At 47.3% G+C, this 19,364-nt stretch overlaps 1 protein-coding gene and 1 long non-coding RNA gene across 3 annotated transcripts; both read right to left on the bottom strand.

Annotated features, from left to right (window-relative positions):
* Positions 1-6,733: 6,733 nt before the first annotated feature.
* LOC110597639 (small nuclear ribonucleoprotein G) lies at positions 6,734-7,037 on the bottom strand. The gene has a single exon (XM_040292528.2). It carries the CDS (start codon positions 7,009-7,011, stop codon positions 6,781-6,783), a length of 231 nt encoding a protein of 76 aa, XP_040148462.1. The 5' UTR covers positions 7,012-7,037; the 3' UTR covers positions 6,734-6,780.
* A 2,468-nt stretch (positions 7,038-9,505) lies between these two features.
* LOC120892378 (uncharacterized) lies at positions 9,506-19,149 on the bottom strand. 2 transcript variants are annotated; one of them, XR_013425767.1, is made up of 5 exons: positions 18,752-19,149; positions 18,289-18,358; positions 17,134-17,277; positions 11,403-16,390; positions 9,506-9,800 (listed from the first exon to the last, which is right to left on the bottom strand). It is a non-coding gene; the product is annotated as an uncharacterized LOC120892378 (long non-coding RNA). The 2 variants fall into 2 exon arrangements; XR_013425766.1 differs by having other exon boundaries at positions 11,403-17,277.
* Between the last annotated feature and the right edge of the window lie 215 nt (positions 19,150-19,364).

Consider the following 19,364-nt stretch of genomic DNA (forward strand, 5'->3'; position numbering starts at 1 on the left):
AATGTCCTGAGGCACACAGTGACTGGCAGCACACCAGTTTGTTCTCAGACGCCTCCAAATTGGTGTCCGACCTTTTATGACTAACAGCTCTGGGAGGCTATCAACCTCCTGGATTTTGTCACTGTGTTCCAAACTCCTTGGCAAATCTGAAGGTGGGGTGTGGGGCCTGCCATGGGTCCCTGCGTGCAGTGTGACTGTTGAAGGAGAAAGAGTTGTTCTCTTGTTTTGTGGCTCCTCTCCCCGGAGCAGCTGCAGAGGGGAGGCTGAGGTGAAACGGACCTTGCATAGCTCAACAGAAGGGAGCACCAGGAAAGAGAAGAGGACAGCCTTTAGGGAGTGGAACTGTCCTCTGGGCCATGATTATGTTGCGAATAGTACCTACCATTTATTGAGCTCCTTCTGCAAGCTAGGCACCATGCAAAGTGGGTGCCATGGTTTACCTCATTAATTTCTCCTCCTTCCAGCCTGAAGTGGTAAGCATTATTTTCACCTTCACTTGACAAATAATAAAAGAGTGTCCACAGTGATCAAGTGACTTGCCCAAGGTCACACGTCAACTAGCAGATGGAGCCTGGCTTTGAACTCAGGAATGTCTGACTCAAAAGGTGGCATTGGGCCTGAGTCTGAACACAAGGGTCAGGCCACTTGGGCTCAACTCTTTGCTTTGCATGATCTTTGATAATTGGCCTTTTTGTGTTTCCTCGTTGTTGGGGGGGTGATACACACGCACATAAACACACATTAAATGGGGTGAACCATTTAAGATGTTTAACACACAAATATTAACTATTCTTCTTCCTCTACTACTACGTCTGTTGGGGATGTGGCTTATGCAAAAGAATAATATGCCAGAAATCCAGAGGTCTGTGGAAGAGAGGATGAGGAATCGGCCAGAGACCACTTATCAGACCCCAGAGTTCAGTGACTCCCTTCAGGTTCTAGTGACTCAGAGTTCCCATCTGCAAAGTGGTGCAAGGGCAGGACCTTGTGAGGATTGAACAGAGGGCCTGAAACATTTGACTGTGGTCCCCAGTCCTTTCTTCACTTCCAAGTTCAGTGAAATTTGCCAACCATTCACCAAACCCAGTGCAAAGGGTAATAATGGAAATGGATTCAGGAGCTCAGAGGCAGACGGCAGGGTTGATGACGAATGCTTACTACATTCTTGCTGGGCTCAAAACACTGTTCAATTAAAAGGCCAGATTCCCGCCTTGCCCTTTTAACCCCTGGACAGCCAGGGTCCAGCTTCCTGAAGCGTGTCTTCCTGCAATCACACGGGGTGGTCTGTGGCAGCAGGGTTTCAGGACAGGCCCGAGGCAGTGCCCGGCCGGTGGGTGGCCTGTCTTGGCCCACTGAGGTTGCTCAGTCCAGATCAGCGCGGACTTCTAAACCAAAAGGGCCTGGGAGTTCCGACCAGGGCCCCACATTGCTGTGTGTGGTCAGGCCCGCTCCGGGGCAGGCTGATGGGTGAGGGTGCTGAGCCGCTGCACCAGCAGCCTAACCACAGAGCTGTGTTTTGTTTCTCTACCGGATACACCTGCCCCAAAGCAGGGTTGGCTCAGGCTGCAGGCTCCGGCTTGTTCTGCCTTTCAAAAGATTGTACCTTCCAGATAACCAGGGCGCACCGTGGGGTGCACCGAGAACCAGCTGGGCTGAGGGGTTGGGAGATGGCTTTCCTTTCCTCTTCTTCTGGGGGTGCAAGACGATGGTGCACAATGGCTTTCCCCCTCCAGCGAGCGGTCTCTGCTTTCACATCAGTCATGACTCCCACGGTGTCCCGAGAGGACTGGAGGGACTGTGGACACAGCAGTGAAAGCCATCGAGTCCCACTCTGAGAAAGCTCTCATCTTAACAAAATCTTTCTGCTTTGTATTTGCAGCTAGCACTTGACCATCTCCACGTTTTTAGGAAACACAAAGTGAGGGGCAGGAGGTGTAGTTTGGTAGCAGTGCCTATGCTTGGCGTCTCTGAGGTCCCGGGTTCAATCCCCAGCACCCCAAAGAACAGCACGGGCACTGACCTGGAGTCAGGCCTCAGATCTGGAGTCTTTCATTAGATAAGTGCCAGTTAAAGGCTGTAATAGAGATACATTATAATGTAATAATCTATATTATATTTATAATACATTATTTATATATTTATATTTTGTTATACGTTATATATTATGTGCTATAATATATAACACATCTGTTGCATATGTAATATAGTACATATTATAATATATAAAATATATATTAATAATATTTAGCAGCTTATAATATAACATATATTAAATATATTGTGATATATCTAATATAATTAATATGTTACACTGTTATGTTACATGTTTAATACATATATTATTACATTTAACTGACACTTATCTAAAGAAGGACTCCAGATCTGAGGCCCATACCCATTTTGTTATTTATTTATCAGGTTTGAATCTATCTACTACCTCTAAGAAGATAATTTTGAGTAAGTTATTTAACCTAGTTCCATATCTATAAAATCAGGAAAATAGCCATTCATCATCCACTTTAGAGATTTTTTGTGAAGACAATTCAAGTAAGGTTGTACTATGTGGTCCTGGAACATAATATATGCTCAATAAAAGCACTCATCATCATCATCATCATCATCATCATCAATCAACTTCTACTCAGAACAGTGTTTGCGCACCTACAGTGCCTGACACATCTTGGCTCCTGTTGGGTTGTTGTTACCATTAGCATCAGGAGTTAGTTGAGGTCTACTGAGAGACAGATGCCAGAATCATAGTAGATGTGCAAACAACAACTTAGGTAAAAACTTGTGAAAGACGGAGAAGGAGGAAGCAGGAAATCATGGAGAAAGAAGTTCTGACATCTGTGACAGGAGGGAGGAGGAAGGAGCTGGGTGAAAAGAGACTCGGGCTGCAGTAGAATCACAGGAGAGGGGTGGCCAAGCTGTTGAGGAGCTCCAGAGCCAAAATCCACCACCAGAGGACTTGTTCTGGGTTCAGCCGTTGGCTGGGAGCAGCTCGCAGACAACGTGTCCCCTGGTGGACGAGGTGGTGGATTGGAAGGGCGGCATCAGGTGCAATCCGGCTCCCTGCAGCAGGAGGTGCGGTGGCACGTTCTCATGGCTGCTGTGTGTATCCTTTCTACCTTACACATGAAAACAGAGCGCATTTTCTCCAATTCACTTATTAACTAACGACTCAGTCATTTTGACCCAGAGAGAGGTTAATATGGCTTCACACCTGAAAGTGAAAGACAATATCTGAAGGTGAGATCATGGCTAACTCATCATTTTCTTTTGTTTCTGGTAACAAGCCAAACAAATTACTTACTTTGAAAGGTTTGTCTTGAATGCTGCGCTTTACTTACCCTGCTTACCTTTTCGTTCTCATTCTGGATCAAAGGTTTTGCATTTCAGGCAGAGATTTAAGCTCTATTGGCACTTTATGCAAATCAAAACCAATATGGTGCCTCAAATCATAGTTATTGGGTTACTTCCAGTCCAGAGATTAGGTTTGGCCTTCACAGTATTCAAAAAAAATTTTTTTTGAGCCAACATTTTAAAATTGGGAGATTCCATATGCTAAAAAAAGAAATATGTTGATTTCTGACTTCTTTTTAAAATCAGCAGATCTGGACCCTGGGCCTATTTCTGTATCACAATGTTATTTAAGGTTAAAGAAGCTTCCCCTAAAAATAGGTCTTCATAGTCTACCACCTGCATATGTCCTTATACTTGAGAGGATTCACTAATTTACCCGGTATTTTTTTTTCTTAAATATATTTTTATTAGTTGTTGATGAAATTTTTTTAAAATTTATTTATTTGTGTGTGGTGCTGAGAATCGAACCCAGTGCCTCACATATGCTAGGCAAGTGCTCTACCACTGAGCCACAATCCCAACCCTTACCTGGTCTTTTGTGTAGAGTGCTAGCTGTCTCCTATATATTCCATTCTCTCCTTCTATAATAGACTCACAGCTGTCCACCTAGGACTACATTTCCCAGGCTCCCTTGCTGTGGCCATGTGACTACCTTCTGGCCAATGTTTAGAACTCCCAGACTGTTTTTAAAAAATTTCTTCTAGTTAGTTACATATGACAGTAGAATGCACTTTGACACATCATACATAAATAGAGTATAATTTCTCCTTCTTCTGGTTGTACATGATGTAGAATCACACTGGTTGTGTAGTAATTCTATATTTAGAAGATCCAAAAACTTCTACCTGTACACTTCTAGAACTAATAAATGAATTCAGCAAAGTAGCAGGGTAGAAAACCAATACATTAGTGATGAATCTACTGAAAGAGAAAATAGGAAAACTACCCCATTCACAACAGCCTAAAAATCAAAACAAAACTTGTGAATCAGTCTAACAAAAGAGGTGAAAGACCTCTGCAGTGAAAACTACAGAACACTAAAGAAAGAAACTGAAGACGACCTTAGAAGATGGAAAGGCCTCCCATGCTCCTCGATAGGCAGAATTCATATTGTCAAATGGCCATGCTACTAAAAGTGTTACACAGATTTAACGCAATTCCTATTAAAATTCCAATGACATTATTCATAGAAATAGGAAAATCAATCATGAAATTCACTTGGAGAAAATAAGAGACCCAGAATAGCCAAAGCAATCCTTAGGTAGAAGTGTGAAGAAGGAGGTATCACAATACCAGACCTTAAACTATACTACAAAGCTACAGTAACAAAAATGGAATGGTATTGGCACTAAAACAGACAGGTAGACCAATGGTACAGAGACAAACCCACATAAATACAGTTGTACTGGACAGAGGTGCCAAAATCATTCACTGGGGAAAAGATAGCCTCTTCAACAAATGGTGCTAGGAAAATTGGAGATCCACATGCAGCAAAATGAAACTAAACCCCTCTCTCTCTCACACCCTGCAAAAAACTCAACTGAAAGTGGATCAAAGACTTAGACTCTAGAACAGACACCTTGCCCCAACAGAAAAAAGTAGGCCCAAATCTTCATCAGGTCGGCTTAGGACCTGACTCCCCTAACAAGACTCCTGAGGCTCAAGAAGTAACATCCGGATGGTGCTTTTAAAGGAAAGCAGGTGCCTCCGCTCCTTTCTTCCTCCTGCCGCCTGAAACTCGGTCGTGTTGGTGGGAGCTGCAGTGGCCACCTGACTTCAGAGGGGGTGACTATGTGCTGAGAACAGCAAAGCAGAAAGATAGGAGGAAACGGGGTGCCCAACCTCATGGAGCCCCCTGAGCAGCTCAGAAAAGCTTGTGCTCAGACTCTTACATCAGAAAACAAGCTTCCATTGTAGACTCTTTTAAAAACCATAATCAAGTGTATCTTCATAGTACATCCAGTTCCCAGCTGGGCCCCTAGCGTAGACTGCGATAGCAGGGCGAAGACAATTCATGGTTCTGCAAGTTGTCTTTATGTGCAAAGGGGACCTAGGCAGGCAGCATGGGATCTCATGTGACACTGAATATTCCTACCGCTGTCTCGAAGCCTTCGCTTGCCAGGGACACACTGCAGTGGCTGTGGGCTGGCTTGTGCGAAGGGCTCTTGCCCAGGATGTGTGAGGCCCTGGGTCCCACCCTCAGCACCGATAAGGTCAGAGATGCCAAGAGAAGTCGAGGCCACCCCTCGGCACAGCACGGCCACCCAGTTCCCGGGCCTGCGCCACCTTCTCACTCGTTGTCCTTCACCTTGTCTTGAAAGGCCACTCTCCGCAGACAGCCCTCCCGCCCCTTCTGGGCAGGGCCCTGAGCGGAAGGGAAGTAGAAACTTCTCGGTGGGTACTTTTCTGGTTCCCAAGAGGCCAGCGCAGGCTTCCTGGTGCTGAGCACGAATCACTGAGCATCCTGACAGTTCCCTTCTGAGGAGACCCTGCTGCATGATGTGGGCGCAAAGGGCCAGTATGACAAAGTGACAAAGAGAGGACACTGCCACCCCAGAGGTGGGTTCTCAAAGGGACATGTTATTGTGTTTCTCAAAGCTACGAATGAAAGTTACTAATAATTATAATAATTGTCATCATACCAAAGATGATGATTATAATGCCACACTATTTGTGTGGTCGGTGACAAAGAGCCTTCCAGGCCAGAACTATTTGGGGGTAGAAAGGACGACTTAATGAGCACTTCACGTGCCTTAAATCTCATATGTTTTCTCATCAGTCACCTCAAAGACACTCTGACGCTAAGAAAAGCTGAGCAACTTGACAAAGACCCAGAGCTGGAAAACAGAAAGTCGGGATTCGGACACAAATCTAGTGAGGTATGTTTATTCCCTATCTTGGAGCCTCGGGGAGTGACCGAGGTTGGCCTAGTAAGGAGCAGGAGGCAACCAAGATCAAGGTCAAAGCCAAAGGGGAAGGGCAAGTGTAGGGAAGGTAGCTCAGGGGCAGAGTGCTCAACCAGCGTGTGCGAGGCCCTGGGTTTCACCCTCAGCAGTAAAAAGAAAAATTTTAAAAAGCTAGGGATGGAAGCGACTAAGTGGAGCGGGCACTTTATTATGGATACAAGACGTAAGAAAGTGGGAAGAATTCACGTTGAAAATGTACCTGCATCGGGGCTGGGGTTGTGGCTCAGTGGTAGAGCGCTTGCCTAGCCCACGTGGAGCACTGGGTTTGATCCTCAAAGCCACATAAAAAAATAAATAAAAATATTGTGCCCATCTACAACTAAATTTTTTTTTTGCTATTGAAGTTTATTTACCAAAAAGCTTAATATGAAAATGTACATGACCCAATTTTCAAGTTATAAACAGGGCTTCTGGAGGGAGGACACGGATTTCTCTGCTGAACAGCTGTTATTTATACTCGTTCTAAGGCTTCTAACATGATGATACTGTTTCCTCGTATCGCCACCATTCCAATATTGTTCTGCTGTCCACTAGTTGCCATCTCCACACATTCATCTGTTAGAAGATTCATGAAGGGATCAAATCCCCTCAATATTCCTTGGACAGGTCTGTCACCATTTAATTTCAATGATAACTTCTTGTCCATAAATTTTTTCAGCTTGGGAGGGTGAGCTTTGCTCATATTGTCTACTCTGCAGGCTCAGAGATGCTTTGAAATGGAATTGGCGGCCTCCTTCACCTAAAAATATTTTTTCAAAACTATATACCGGCATCAGATCATCCTACAGGTCCCACAGTTTGTTGGTTCTTTATTCATTTAACAGGACCAGGATTGTACCCAGAGGCGTTCAACCACTGAGCGACATCTCCAGCCCTTTTTATTTTGAGGCAGGGCCTCATTAAGTTACTGAGGCTGGCCCTGAACTGGACATCCTCCTGCCTCAGCCTCCTGAGCTGCTGGGATTACAGGTGTGCAGCCCCTCACCTGGCCAGGCCTCACAGTTTGCAGAGTGTGAGACGGGGGCAGCTGGGTGGTCCCTGGAGGAGGAGGGATTGGGCAAGAGGCCGGTGGCTGCTTTGCCCAGGGAGGGCCGATCTGGCAGCAAGAGGAGATAAGTCAGGAAAATAAAGTTGACCGTCTTCTTCCCAATGGAGACTCTTCCTGGGAGACTGTTGACACGACCTGGGGAGGAGAAGGAACTCTGAAGAGTTAAGCCCAGGAGTTTGTGGTTCTGTGCATTTCCATAAGTCTGCTGTCCCTCTCTCTGGAAAGTTCTCTTGTTCCGCCAGGTGTGCCCAGGATGTCATTTCCTACAAATGGCCTCTCAGCCCATCCATATGGATCCAAAAGATCAAAGGAGAAAATGAGTCCCACAGCAGTGTTCCGAACACGGCCTGTCGTCAGACACCGAGCAAAATTAGATCAAGTCTCCTCTTTCCAAACACGTCTCTCCCTTTCTGCCCCTCCAGAGAGGCCCTTCATCTTTATTTTCATTCAGTGCTAAAATATTTTCTAACGGCATCAGCCATTAGAAAATGGCTTCCTCACCAATGGGCTAACACCAGGAAGCTAGGAAATTTGTCGTGGAGCGCTCTGCCTGAAGTCTCCCGCGTACTGAGTAAAAGGGCAATGCAGCCCTCAGTGCCAGAGAGCTGGCTCTCCATCACTGTGGCCCTGGGGCACCCAGGAGGAAGTGAAAGCAGTGTGGACCAAGACACAGCGCGCCTGTCCTCTCTGCACTCCTCTGTGGCCCTGGGGTGGGACACGGGTTATGCATTTTGGGCCAGAAGAGGAAACATGGTCTGAAGTGGGGCTTTGAGGTCAAGGATAGCCCAAAACTTAGTAATTTCCTTTTGCTTCAGAATCACTCTGACCTCATGATCTTTTTTTGTAAAAGGATGTTAGCAAACACAAAAGGCAGCATTTGCCAAGTATTACAGTGGACCTAAAGTCGATTGGATTTTATACATGAAGGTCCTTTTTATTCTTCCAGTAAATAAAAAATAATAATAGTACTGTGTTTTGCACTAATTTGTAGGTTCCTCGTTTACTGCTCTGGGAAGGATTGACGCAAGGGTTGCTATCCTCCTGGAGGTGGGAAACAGAGAGGAGAAGCGACTTGCCCAAGGTCACACAGCAGTAAGTGGCAGAGCCTAGGATTTCTGTCTTCCTTGCTCCTGTAATTCCCAGGGATGACTGTCACTCTAACACACGCTCAGGGTTCTATTGCCAGCAGACCTCTGATTCCTAAGGATGCCTTCTGGAAGGTTCTGACTTGGTGAGAGACATTCTTTACAACTGAAGACAAAGAAGAAAAGAGGAAATGACGGAGACCTGAGCGGGGATGTTCTTGTGGGATGTGGGGACCAGGCTGGCCCTCCTCCGACCCTGGCAAGAAAATGGCTCCCTCTTCTTCCTCCTCTTCTTGAGAGAACAGGAACCACTGCCTTTTGAGCCAAATGGACTGGGGCTCCAATCCCAGCTCTGGTGAAAACTCTTGAGGAAGCTGTGTGACCTCTCTGAACCTCAGTCTCCTCATCTAGAAAATGGGAGCGACGCCATCACCTTGATCATTGGCTCCCTGTGGGGACCTAAGTCAGGGACTGTTTCTCTTAGGGTGATCTGCATGCTGCTGGGGGTGCAGTCCCTGGAATTTCATCTGCTGCTCCTGCTCTCCCCTGGTCCTGGGCTGTGCCCTGTGTCCTGGAAACCAACCAGCAGGTGCACAGCCTGAGGACCCGTGCACTGTCCTTCCTGGCCCCCTCACCTCTTCCCCAGTCCCCAGCAGTCCCACCAGGCCTTGGCCCACCCTCCTCTTAAGGCCACCTCCTCCCGCAGCCAGTGGAAGGTCCTGCCCCTCCTGCTCACAGTTCAGCAGAGGATGCTGGGATGCAGGAGCAGGAGGGGCGGGACCTTCCCCTGGGCGTCCAACCAATGGGCGTGGCTTCCAGGGGCGTGTGATTTAAAGGGAACCGGTGGGCAGGAAGGGAAGCGGCTGCTTGTGTGTTACAGGAGAAGCTGCCTCTATACACCCTTATCTGTAAATAGAATGAAATCCTTGTATTTCTCTCCAAGTAGTTTTGCAAGAAACCTTCAAAATTGTTTCATTTTTGATGTTATTTAGAACATTATTTTACAAAAATAAAAAATGAAACTGGATAAACACCCCAAATAATTGTTATTGTTGTTGTTTTTTCTGATTGACACTTTTATTCAGTTTTTAACCACATAAGGGAGAACAGAATGTCAAGTTTCCCAAAAGGCAATTTTTTCACATCAGAAAAATAACTGTTTTTTTAAAAAAAAAAATGTCTTTATCTCTCACGTAAATAGGCAACCCAAGTCTGGTATGCTGGCTCTCAGAACTCTGTGTTCCTTGTGTTTTGTTCTACCCTTTTCAACAGGTGGCTTCTTTCTCATGGCCACAGAAGGCTGCTCCAGCTCCAGACCTTGAGTCAGCATTCCAGTCCCTGGTCAAGAGGAAAACAGAGAAGGGTGTGCACTAGTCCTTTAAAGTACTCACGACTCTCCTCTGTGTTCCACTTAGAAGGCTTGGATATGATTTATTGTAGGGCATACTGGGTAATGTGGCATTTCCCCCCCTGAACAGCCGGGTGTCCAGCTAATATTTGACATTTTATTACTGAAGAATGAAATCGTGGATCCTGGAGACAGTCAGCCTCTGCAGGCCTATTGCTAGTGTTGTGAGGAACATTCAGACACAAGCAGGATCAGACTACAAATAGGTTCTGGCATTTCTCTCCTGCCGTCAGGTCTGCCATTGGAACCAGAGATAACACTTCAGACTCACAACAAGGATAAAGATTCTAGTTCTGCCTCTCTCTCTGGTCACTCTCAAAGTCTTGAGAGGTGCTTAACCTTCCAGGGCCTCTAAAATTGAAATTGGTCAATTCGATCTCCAGGACCCTTACCTGCTCTGACATGTTGATGACATCTATTACTGTCCTGTCATCTATGACCAAGCAATTAAATAGAAAATGGATGTGCTGTAGTATCCCTTATCTGCACATGTTCGTGATGTAGGGTATCTATTGTCTATTGTAGTTTGAAAATATTAAACGGACAAATCCAATAATAAAGAATTTTAAGTTTAAAGTTGCACACTGTTCTGCTTAGCATGACAGAATCTTGGGCCATCCCACTGCCTCGGATTGAATCATTCCTTGGTCCAGTGTATCCATGCTGTCTACACTACCTGCCCATCAGTCACTAGCAGCCATCTCAGTTATCAGACTCTCTCGGTATCACTGTGCTCGTGTTTAAGTAACTTTCACGCAGTGACCTAACACCATGTTAGGGCTTCTGCTTCATCTCATCACTTTCTATGGTTTTCTGTGACAAGAGGGGTGAATATAGTATATTTTGAGAGACCACATTTCCCCAACTTTTACTGCAGCGTATTATTACGATTGTTCTGTTTATGATTCTTTAGTGTTAGTCTCTTACAGACTGAAAATTCCAGTTGGACTTCACCATAACTATCTATGTAGGGGGGAAAACCATAAGAACACACAGGGTTTGGCACTTCTGTGGCTTCAGGTATGCACTGGGGGTCTTGGAATGTACCCCCAAAGGTACAAAGACGAGACGGCTCTGTCTTTTTCCCGTTCTGCCATGAACATTAAATGCCGTGGAGAACTAAGAACCCATGACCCACTGCTGGTGCCACTATCCTTTTGACGTTGCCGTCCTTCAGGAGGACGGACACCTTCCCCAAGAACTCACGAGATACGGGGACATTGGCCAGGAGACGCCCTGCCCCCCCACTCACCTCTGGAAGGAGAAAGTCTGAAGCGAGTGGCCGACAGGGGCCCCCACAGTGGTGAAGGCTCTGGGTACATCCAGTGGCAGTGGCTGCGATGGCCCATCTCAAACCACAGGGACAGGAAGCCTCTGCAGCCAGTCTGCTGTGAGCACCCTAATCTAAGGAAGTGGGGGTCCCCAGGGCACCTGGATCGCCACAGACTCAAGAAGCCCCGTTAATGTCCCCTCTGGTTGCTAAGGCACGCCATGTCCCCACCCAGGGGAGGAAGACAGAACCCCCTGCTCACCCTCCTTAGCAGCAGCCCTGCGGCCTCCTGTCTGGGCCTTAAAGCCACCCAAAGCCACCGCAGCTGCTTCTGGATGCCGGAGGGACCCTGCTCGCTGGCTGCTCACCGTGGCTGTGATACAGTGCTTTTCTTGCTCTCTGTGAATGTGAATGAGCCGGGTGGTGACAGGAAGAGGCCACAGAGGACATGCAGCTAGGAAATGGGGCCACCCGAGAGCGCCGCCAGTCGGGCCCTCCATCTTAGGCGGAGCCTCCCCCAGAGATGGGCAGACTGTGGAGGGGGACAGGCAAGGTGATGGAGCACAGAGAGTTTCAGTAACTTGCTCAAGGCCACACAGCCAGGTCCTGGCATAGCGGGGACTCCAGCCCATTGCCATCTGGCTCCAGAGACCACGCTCCTGACCCCGCTGCCTCCTCATTCCCAAGGAACTGGACCCGCTCCCCAGTTCCCCAAGGCCTGGGGAAGATCAGGCCAGGCCTGGCGAGGACACTGAGCGTCTGCGGAGGTGGGGTTGGGAGGGGACAGAGGATCAGGCTAACTGAGCCCGAGGAAAGTCGTGTCCGTGGTGAGATGCTGTCGCTGTGTCATGGGTGGGGTGCCTTTAGACAGGGGACCCATTCCTTCATAGGACAAGGAAGACAAGAAGGGACAGGGCAGGGAGGGGGGACACAGAGTCAAAACAGCAAGTGTGCGAACAGGAAGCCTTCGTGGAACCAGGGCCGCTGCCTCTGTGACTGGAGGTCGCCCGTCCGCCTGGGACTCCTGGGCTGGCTTCTGGTCTAGTTCACTTGTCACTTCCTTCCAAACCCCCCGTGGGCTGCGGCTTCCTTTGTACAGCACGTCCACACACTGTGTTTTATTTTAACGACCGAGTTCACCGCGTGTCCCACGCTGGCCTACGCGCCTTGCCTGTGGTGCCACCAGACGGCTGTGCCACCATTATCCCCACGTCACAGATGGGGAAAGCTGAGGCACAGACTCCGTAGGCAACTTGCCAAAGTCACACAGCAAGGAGGTGGAAGGACGGTTCCCATCCAGCCAGACTGGCCGGGAGTCCTGCTGTCACCTGCCCTGCCTCTCTGCTGACCACTAGGACTTGGTCTCCCCCAGAGCCTGGGCTTGCTTTCGGGGTCTCCTCCAGGACACAGTTCCTGGTCCTCAGAGGCTTCAGCAATCGCGGTAGCTTCCCTAGAGACCCTTTAACTGAGAGATTTTTCAGGGTTGGTCCTTCCTCCTACCCTAAGGCTGTCGGGGGCCACATGCTATTTCTTCGGGAGAGTTCCCTGAAGCCAGGGCTGGAAATGGACCCTTCATCTGGGGAGGGGACACGGCCGGAAGCTTTAGAGCAGAGATTACACAATATGACTAAGCAAGGCCTCGGGAGTCAGGATGAAGGGTTGTCACTGTCCAAATCTGGTATAATTTAGGCACCAAAATGATGAAGGACAGCAATGGATTATGAGCTGTTGAAAAGTAGGAATCCACGTGTGCCTGGTGATAGGTGAGAGGGAACGGGGGGGGGGCCTTGCTTGCCGAGTGCAGGGTGAGCTGGAGTTGGGAAATCACCGTCTGCAATCATCCAAGGAAACAGTGGCTCAGGCAAGAGTCAGCAAGCGGTTGTTAAGTCTCAGTGGAGTGTGTGTGTGTGTGTGTGTGTGTGTGTGTGCGTGCCTGTGTGTGCGTGCGGGTGCACGTGTGGTTTTGGGGATGGAACCAGGGGCCTTGCAAAGGCTAGGTGAGGGCTCCACCATTGGAGACACCCCCAGCCAAGCAAGTGGAATCCTTTTGTTTTTTGAGCTGCAGGATATTTGCACCATGTGAAAGGGCCTACCCACAGAACGCCTCTTGGTTGCAAGGAACAAAATAGTAATTCTACCGTGGAGAAGTCGAATGACCTCTCCACTGGATGATGGAGATGACAATTGATGGAGATTTAGGCTGCCATTAAGGAGCAGAGGGCCTTTGTGTGCGTCCAGATGTGACCCCTGAGAAGGACAGAGTACCACTGAGGTACTGTTCTGGCCAGGAATGCGTAACCTGAACTCAATGAGGAGGGAAAGTAGAAACACTCCAAATGAGAAAGTTCTATTTCAAAACAGGGGAGCACATCCTCCAATAATGTCGGTATCATGGAAGACAAAAGAAGACAGTGCAAGAGGCTCTAAATCAAAGGCGACAGGAGTCACGACAACCAAAAACTCAATCTAATGCCTGACCCTGATCTTAGACTTAATGCTGTACTAAAAGAAATAAAATAACATATAAGACGTCATTGGGCTGGGGCTGAGCAGTAGGGCACTTGCCTAGCATGTGTGAGGCACTGGGTTTGATTCTTATCACAACATACAAAAAAAAAGGTCTATCAACAACTAAAAAAAAAAAAGGATGTCATTGGGTCAAGTAGGAAAACAGACGGGGGAGGGTTAGATAAATTCACTCTGTTGATGCTACAGTTTCTGAGGCTGGTGAATGTACTATGGTTATGTTAGGAACAGTCTTAGTCTTGGGTGATACACACTGAAGTGTTTAGGAGTAAAGGACCATAACCTGGCAGATAGATGATAAATAGATAGATGGTAGATAGACAGACAGATGACAGATGGGTAAAATGCTAACTACCATTGGCCCTTTATATGGGTAGGTTCTGCTTCCAGGGATTTGACAAACTACAAATCAAAAATATTCAGGGAAAAAAAAATTACCCTGTACAAATGGATTTTTCTTTATCAGCATTCCCTAAACAATCCAGTACATCTGTCATTTGCATAGCATTTGCACTGTGATAGGTATTACAAGTAATGAGAGATGAATGGGGGCCGGGGTTGAGGCTCCGTGGCAGAGCGCTTACTTAACATGTGGGAGGCACTGGGTTCCATCCTCAGCATCATATAAGAAGATAAATACATAAAAAATAAAGGTATTGTGTCCATCTACAACTAAATTTTTTTTTAAAAAAAAGAATGAATGGGTTTGAGTTGATATGAAAAGATATCTGAGACACAATAAGTGGAGAAAAAAAGTAGTAAAGCAATATACACCATCAATATACATGAAATACAATACATGCTTCCATATTCATAGGAAACCTCTGCCTGCTATAGGGAGTGGCACTAGGAAGAAGGTAATTTACTTTTTTGGGGGGGGTGGAACTGGGGATTGAACCCAGGGGCGCTTAACCACTGAGCCACATCCCCAGCCCTTTAAAAAAAAAAAAAAATATATATATATATATATATATATATTTGTAGGTGAACACAATACCTTCATTTTAATTTATTTATTGTGGTGCTGAGGATCAAAACCAGTGCCTCACATGTGCTAGGTGAGTGTTCTACCACTGAGCCACGACCCCAGCCCCTTAGCTCTTTTTTTATATTTTATTTAGAGACGGGGTCTTGCTAAGTTGTTTAAGCCCTTGCCAAGTTGCTGGGGCTGGCTTTGAACTTGGGATCCTCTGCCTCAGCCTCCCAAACTGCTGGGATTACAGGCGCGCGCCTCCGTGCCTGGCAGTAATTTACTTTTTAATGTACTGGTTACATTTCTTTTAGAAAATTTAAACATGTATTTGTTCGAGTTTTTAAAAAATCGATTTAAACATACTCGGGATCTTTGAAACTCATCTTACCATTTTTTATCTTGAAGAACAGAGATACAATAAATATTTTGAACCGAGAGGAACATGACAGGATTTACCACGGTGAAAGATTGGGACTAACCTAAATATCTAGGCTTCCGAGAATGGTTAAGTAAATGAAGAAATATGCCCTGTTTTATAATGCAGCCTTTAAAAAAATAAAGTGTCTGAAAAATTTGGACAGATGGGAAAATGCTGATAGCATGCTAAGTAAATTCAGTATTAATCTTAATGTCAAATCAGTATTAATCTCAATGAAGATTAAAATGCATAGAGGAAAAAAGGCAGGGAGGGGAGCCTGGTAGAAATATTCCCAAAGGACAACAGTGGTTACAACCTCTAATAGCAAGATTAGGGAAGAATCTTTGCTTTCTGGACCTTTATATTTTCATATATTTTTTTTCGATGTTTCTGCAATAAGCATACATTATTTTGTGATGTGAAAGAAAAAGAAAGTAAAATACTGAGAAAACCATGACGCTCTTTGCTGGCATGAGTCAGGAGGTGAATTTTCATGTTTAAATTAGTTTCAGAAACAAGGAGTGGTTTCTAAGGCAACGCGCTTGGGAAATCGCGTTCATTTCCATTGTTGCTGGAGAGTGAGTGGCTCAGAGAAACTGCAAGAGAGGAGCCCTTGCGAAAGCAGACTCCTGCTAAGGAGCAACAAGCTCCGCCACCCAGTTTTGGTCACGGGGGACTTGCGTTACCATGACCCCAGAGGCATATAGGGGCCTGAGAATTTCTTTTAATTTTTTTTTTTTTATTTTGGCAGATGAATGATTGATTTTAATGAGGATTGCTGTAGGTGGATACCGCATAATAGAAATTCAAGTTTTGGCCTAAGGTGTGGGAAACTGAGGGGGGAGGGAGCCCAAACCAACCTCCCAAGGGCTTTGCTCAGAATCCAGGGCTGTGCATGGGGGGTGGCAAGACCTTGCAGGATAGATTGCAGCTCAAGATGTGAAAAGATTGCCTCGTCATTGTAGGAGCCATTTACTATCATTATAGATAATTCTGCCGAGCCAGAGGGCTTTTAATCAGGCAGAAACACCAGAAAATGAAATCAGGGCTGTGGAGGATGGGCTGTGAGGCTGGGCCTCAAGAAAGATGTGTTCTTCACTGAGAGTTTGCACAAGGTGCAGAAAGGACTGCTCTCAGCCCACCATGCACATTTTATTGATTTAGACTGTATTTTTCAGGAAGGAGAGGCATGTGGCTTCAAAAATAAGGGGCAGAGCTTGGCCCCCTAGTGGTTGTCTTTTGCATTAAAAACAAACAAACAAAAAAAAGGAGGCTGGGGATGTAGCTGGGTGGTAGTGGCTTGCCTGACAGCAGTGAGGCCCTGGGTTCATCCCTAGCACAGCAAGAAAAAAACAAAATAAACTGTAATTAATGAGTGAAGGAGACAGTCTGGGCTCCGGGGTAACAACCTGAGTTTGCTGCCTCTGACCTCAGCTACCCCAGACTTTCTCACGGCTCAAGGGAAATGATCAGAGGCTCTGGCCTCACAGGGGTCAGGAGGGCAAGAACTTTCCACGCCAGATGATGAAGAGATTACTTTACCTCCAAACCCCCTGAACCACCGCCCCACACTGCACTCATGCAGCTCGCTGGGTCTGACCCACCCCAGCCACCGTAAAAAAGACAGGCACCCGGAGGATGAAGGAACCAGGAGACGGCTATGGCTTGGATGTGGTTAACGTGATAGACGCTTGGTCCCCAAGGCAATGCCACCGAGAGGTGGTGGAACCCTTAAGAGGTGGGACCTCCTAGGAGATAATTCAATCAAAGGGCAGCATCTTTGGGGGAGATTAATGGTTGTCTCTCAGGACTGGGTTAGGTCTTGTGGGCCATGAAAACAGGTTGTTATGGAGTTCTGCTTTCTTGGCTCATTCTCTCTTTTCTTCTCTCACTGTCTGACCTCTCCCCTATCCCCTTGTAAGTATTCTCCCCATATGATGCCATCCCCCATGTTATGATAGAACATGTGACCCTTAACAGGTGTGGAGTTCTAGACCTGGAAGCTAAATAAACCTCTTTTCTTTGTAACTTGTCCTGTCTCAGGTGTCTTGTTGTAGCAACACAAAACAGACTAACACAAGGGATCCGCACAGTCTGTGCCTTCTCCTGGTCAGTTCACCCTCCGGGCCCATTTGTCAGCCAGTCAGCCCTCTAAGGTACACTCTTCTTTTATTACATCTTCTTCTTCGTCGTCTTCTCCTTCTCCTTCCTCTTTTGGTTCTGGGGATTAAATTCAGAGGCACTCACCCACTGAGCCACATCCCCAGCCCTATTTTGCATTTTATTTAGAGACAGGGTCTCGCTGAGTTGCTTAGCGCCTTGCTGTTGCTGAAGCTGGCTTTGAATTTGCAATCCTCCTGCCTCAGCCTCCTGAGTCGCTGGGACTCCAGGCGTGCCCCACCATGACCAGCTTCTTCTTATATTACTCCTTTAACCCTTTCACTGTTATTTGAATTTTCTTAGCATTCACTTTCTCCTCCCAATAGTCCATAAGCACCTTAAAGGAAGGTGGCCCCCTCTGTGCTCAGGCTCTCTGCAGATATTTGCAGTGTGAGTGGATTCAGCAGCAGGATTCTGATCAGAACTTACTTCCTAGCGCCCGTTTGTACTGAGAAACTAGGAAAAGGTTTTAATTTTTATCTAAAAATGTTTTCATCAAAAACATGACCACATTCCCACCCCCCAGCCCCCACCCCCAGCCTGCAGCCTGGGGTGAGTTGAGCCCGGACCTCTTTGGTGTCACAGCTCAGCGCCTCCCCCCCACACACACTCTGCCTGACTGTCCCATGGATGTAGCAGGTCAAAGGTGGACTCTGAACTCACCCGGCTTCTTCCGTCCTGACTCAGTCTGTCAGCTGCTAGGCCAAACAGGGATCTGCCTGGGCAAGCTGAGACACTGTTGGGCCTGGGGACAAGCTGGCGTCTCTGCCCGGTGCACTTGGGTCTGGTTTGCTTCATCTCCCTGCCCAGGTTGCCCTCCAGGGAGGGCCCAGTATGGTTAGACCCAGCTGCCACCATCCAAGACTGCCTGAGGGGCAAGGTGGCCCGGGATGAGGCCCACCAGTCCTTGGGGGACCTTCACAGGCCTGGCTCTTGCCACTACCATCATGTATTTTATGAGCCTTTATTTGGCACCTCTTGTATGCTAGGCACTGGGATACCAGGACAAATAGAGCATCTGGCAGTGTTCAGCGTGGCTGGGGAGACAAGCTAGTAAGTGCTGTTACTCACCAAGAGGACAGGCATCAAAGACCTGTGTTCCAGAAACTTCAAGAACATAGGAGGACGTGCAGAATTCTGCCTGAGAGGGAAAGGTTGGAAAAGGCTTCCTTGAGAGGTGATTTTCCAAGTGAGTCTTGAGAGAGAAATTAGTCACTAGTTGGGCAAAGAGGGATCGAGTGTTCCCAGGACAACAGCTCAGAGGCACAAAAGAGGACAGATAACAAATCTACCTTGTTATGACAGCTCTGTGGGGGTGGCAGGAGGTGAAGTGAGGATATGAAAAACCTTGAATGCCACGTTTTAGAGAAGTGATTCATCATATGGATAGTGGGGAACGTGGAAGGATCTCAAGTGGATGGGGCTGTAACATGGTCAGACTTTAAAAGATCTAAGCAATGACAATGTGAGGGTGGGATTAGAGCTTGAAAAGGGATCAGGACCCAGGGGATGTGCAGGGCCCAGGGCGCAGTACCTTGTCCTGCATCAGAGGAGATGAGAGGAGCACTGTGGATCTAGCTGATGGCGACAGATGGGATGCAGGGAGGCCAGGACAGCTCTCCAGATTGGAGTCTGGGGAATGCTGGCTCCATTCACCACAATCAGGAAGAGGTTGGGGGTTGTGAGTGAGTTCACTCTTGGCCACGTCTAACGGGATTGCGAAATCTCCAGGCAGAACTCTCTAGTAAGTAGTTGGTGTGTGGGAGTCTGAGCTCGGAAGACTCTGGTTTCTGATGGAAAAGGGCTGGATGGGGCTTCTCTCTCCCCAGACATCCAGTGGGCATGGTTTTGAGTGTCTAATTAATGATTACAGGGTGCGGGGGGATCAGACGATGGTGCAGTGGATGTGGATGCTCCTACAGTCATGGGCTGCTGGTTGCAAAGAGCTCAAGCTAAATAACTCTAATTTTCCATCTATAAATAAACCTGCCTCTGCAGCCGGGGCTTTCAGTAACACGGGAAAGAGGTGCAGCCATGGAAACAGGAGGAGGGCTGGCCCGAGGGCACATCACGCCTGCAGAGCTGACCGCTGGGGAGCTCCAGCAGAGGACAGGGAGAGTGGTCGGATCAGGGGGAAATGAGATGCA

Source organism: Ictidomys tridecemlineatus, chromosome 9 (genome assembly GCF_052094955.1).
Source record: "Ictidomys tridecemlineatus isolate mIctTri1 chromosome 9, mIctTri1.hap1, whole genome shotgun sequence".
NCBI lineage: Eukaryota > Metazoa > Chordata > Mammalia > Rodentia > Sciuridae > Ictidomys > Ictidomys tridecemlineatus.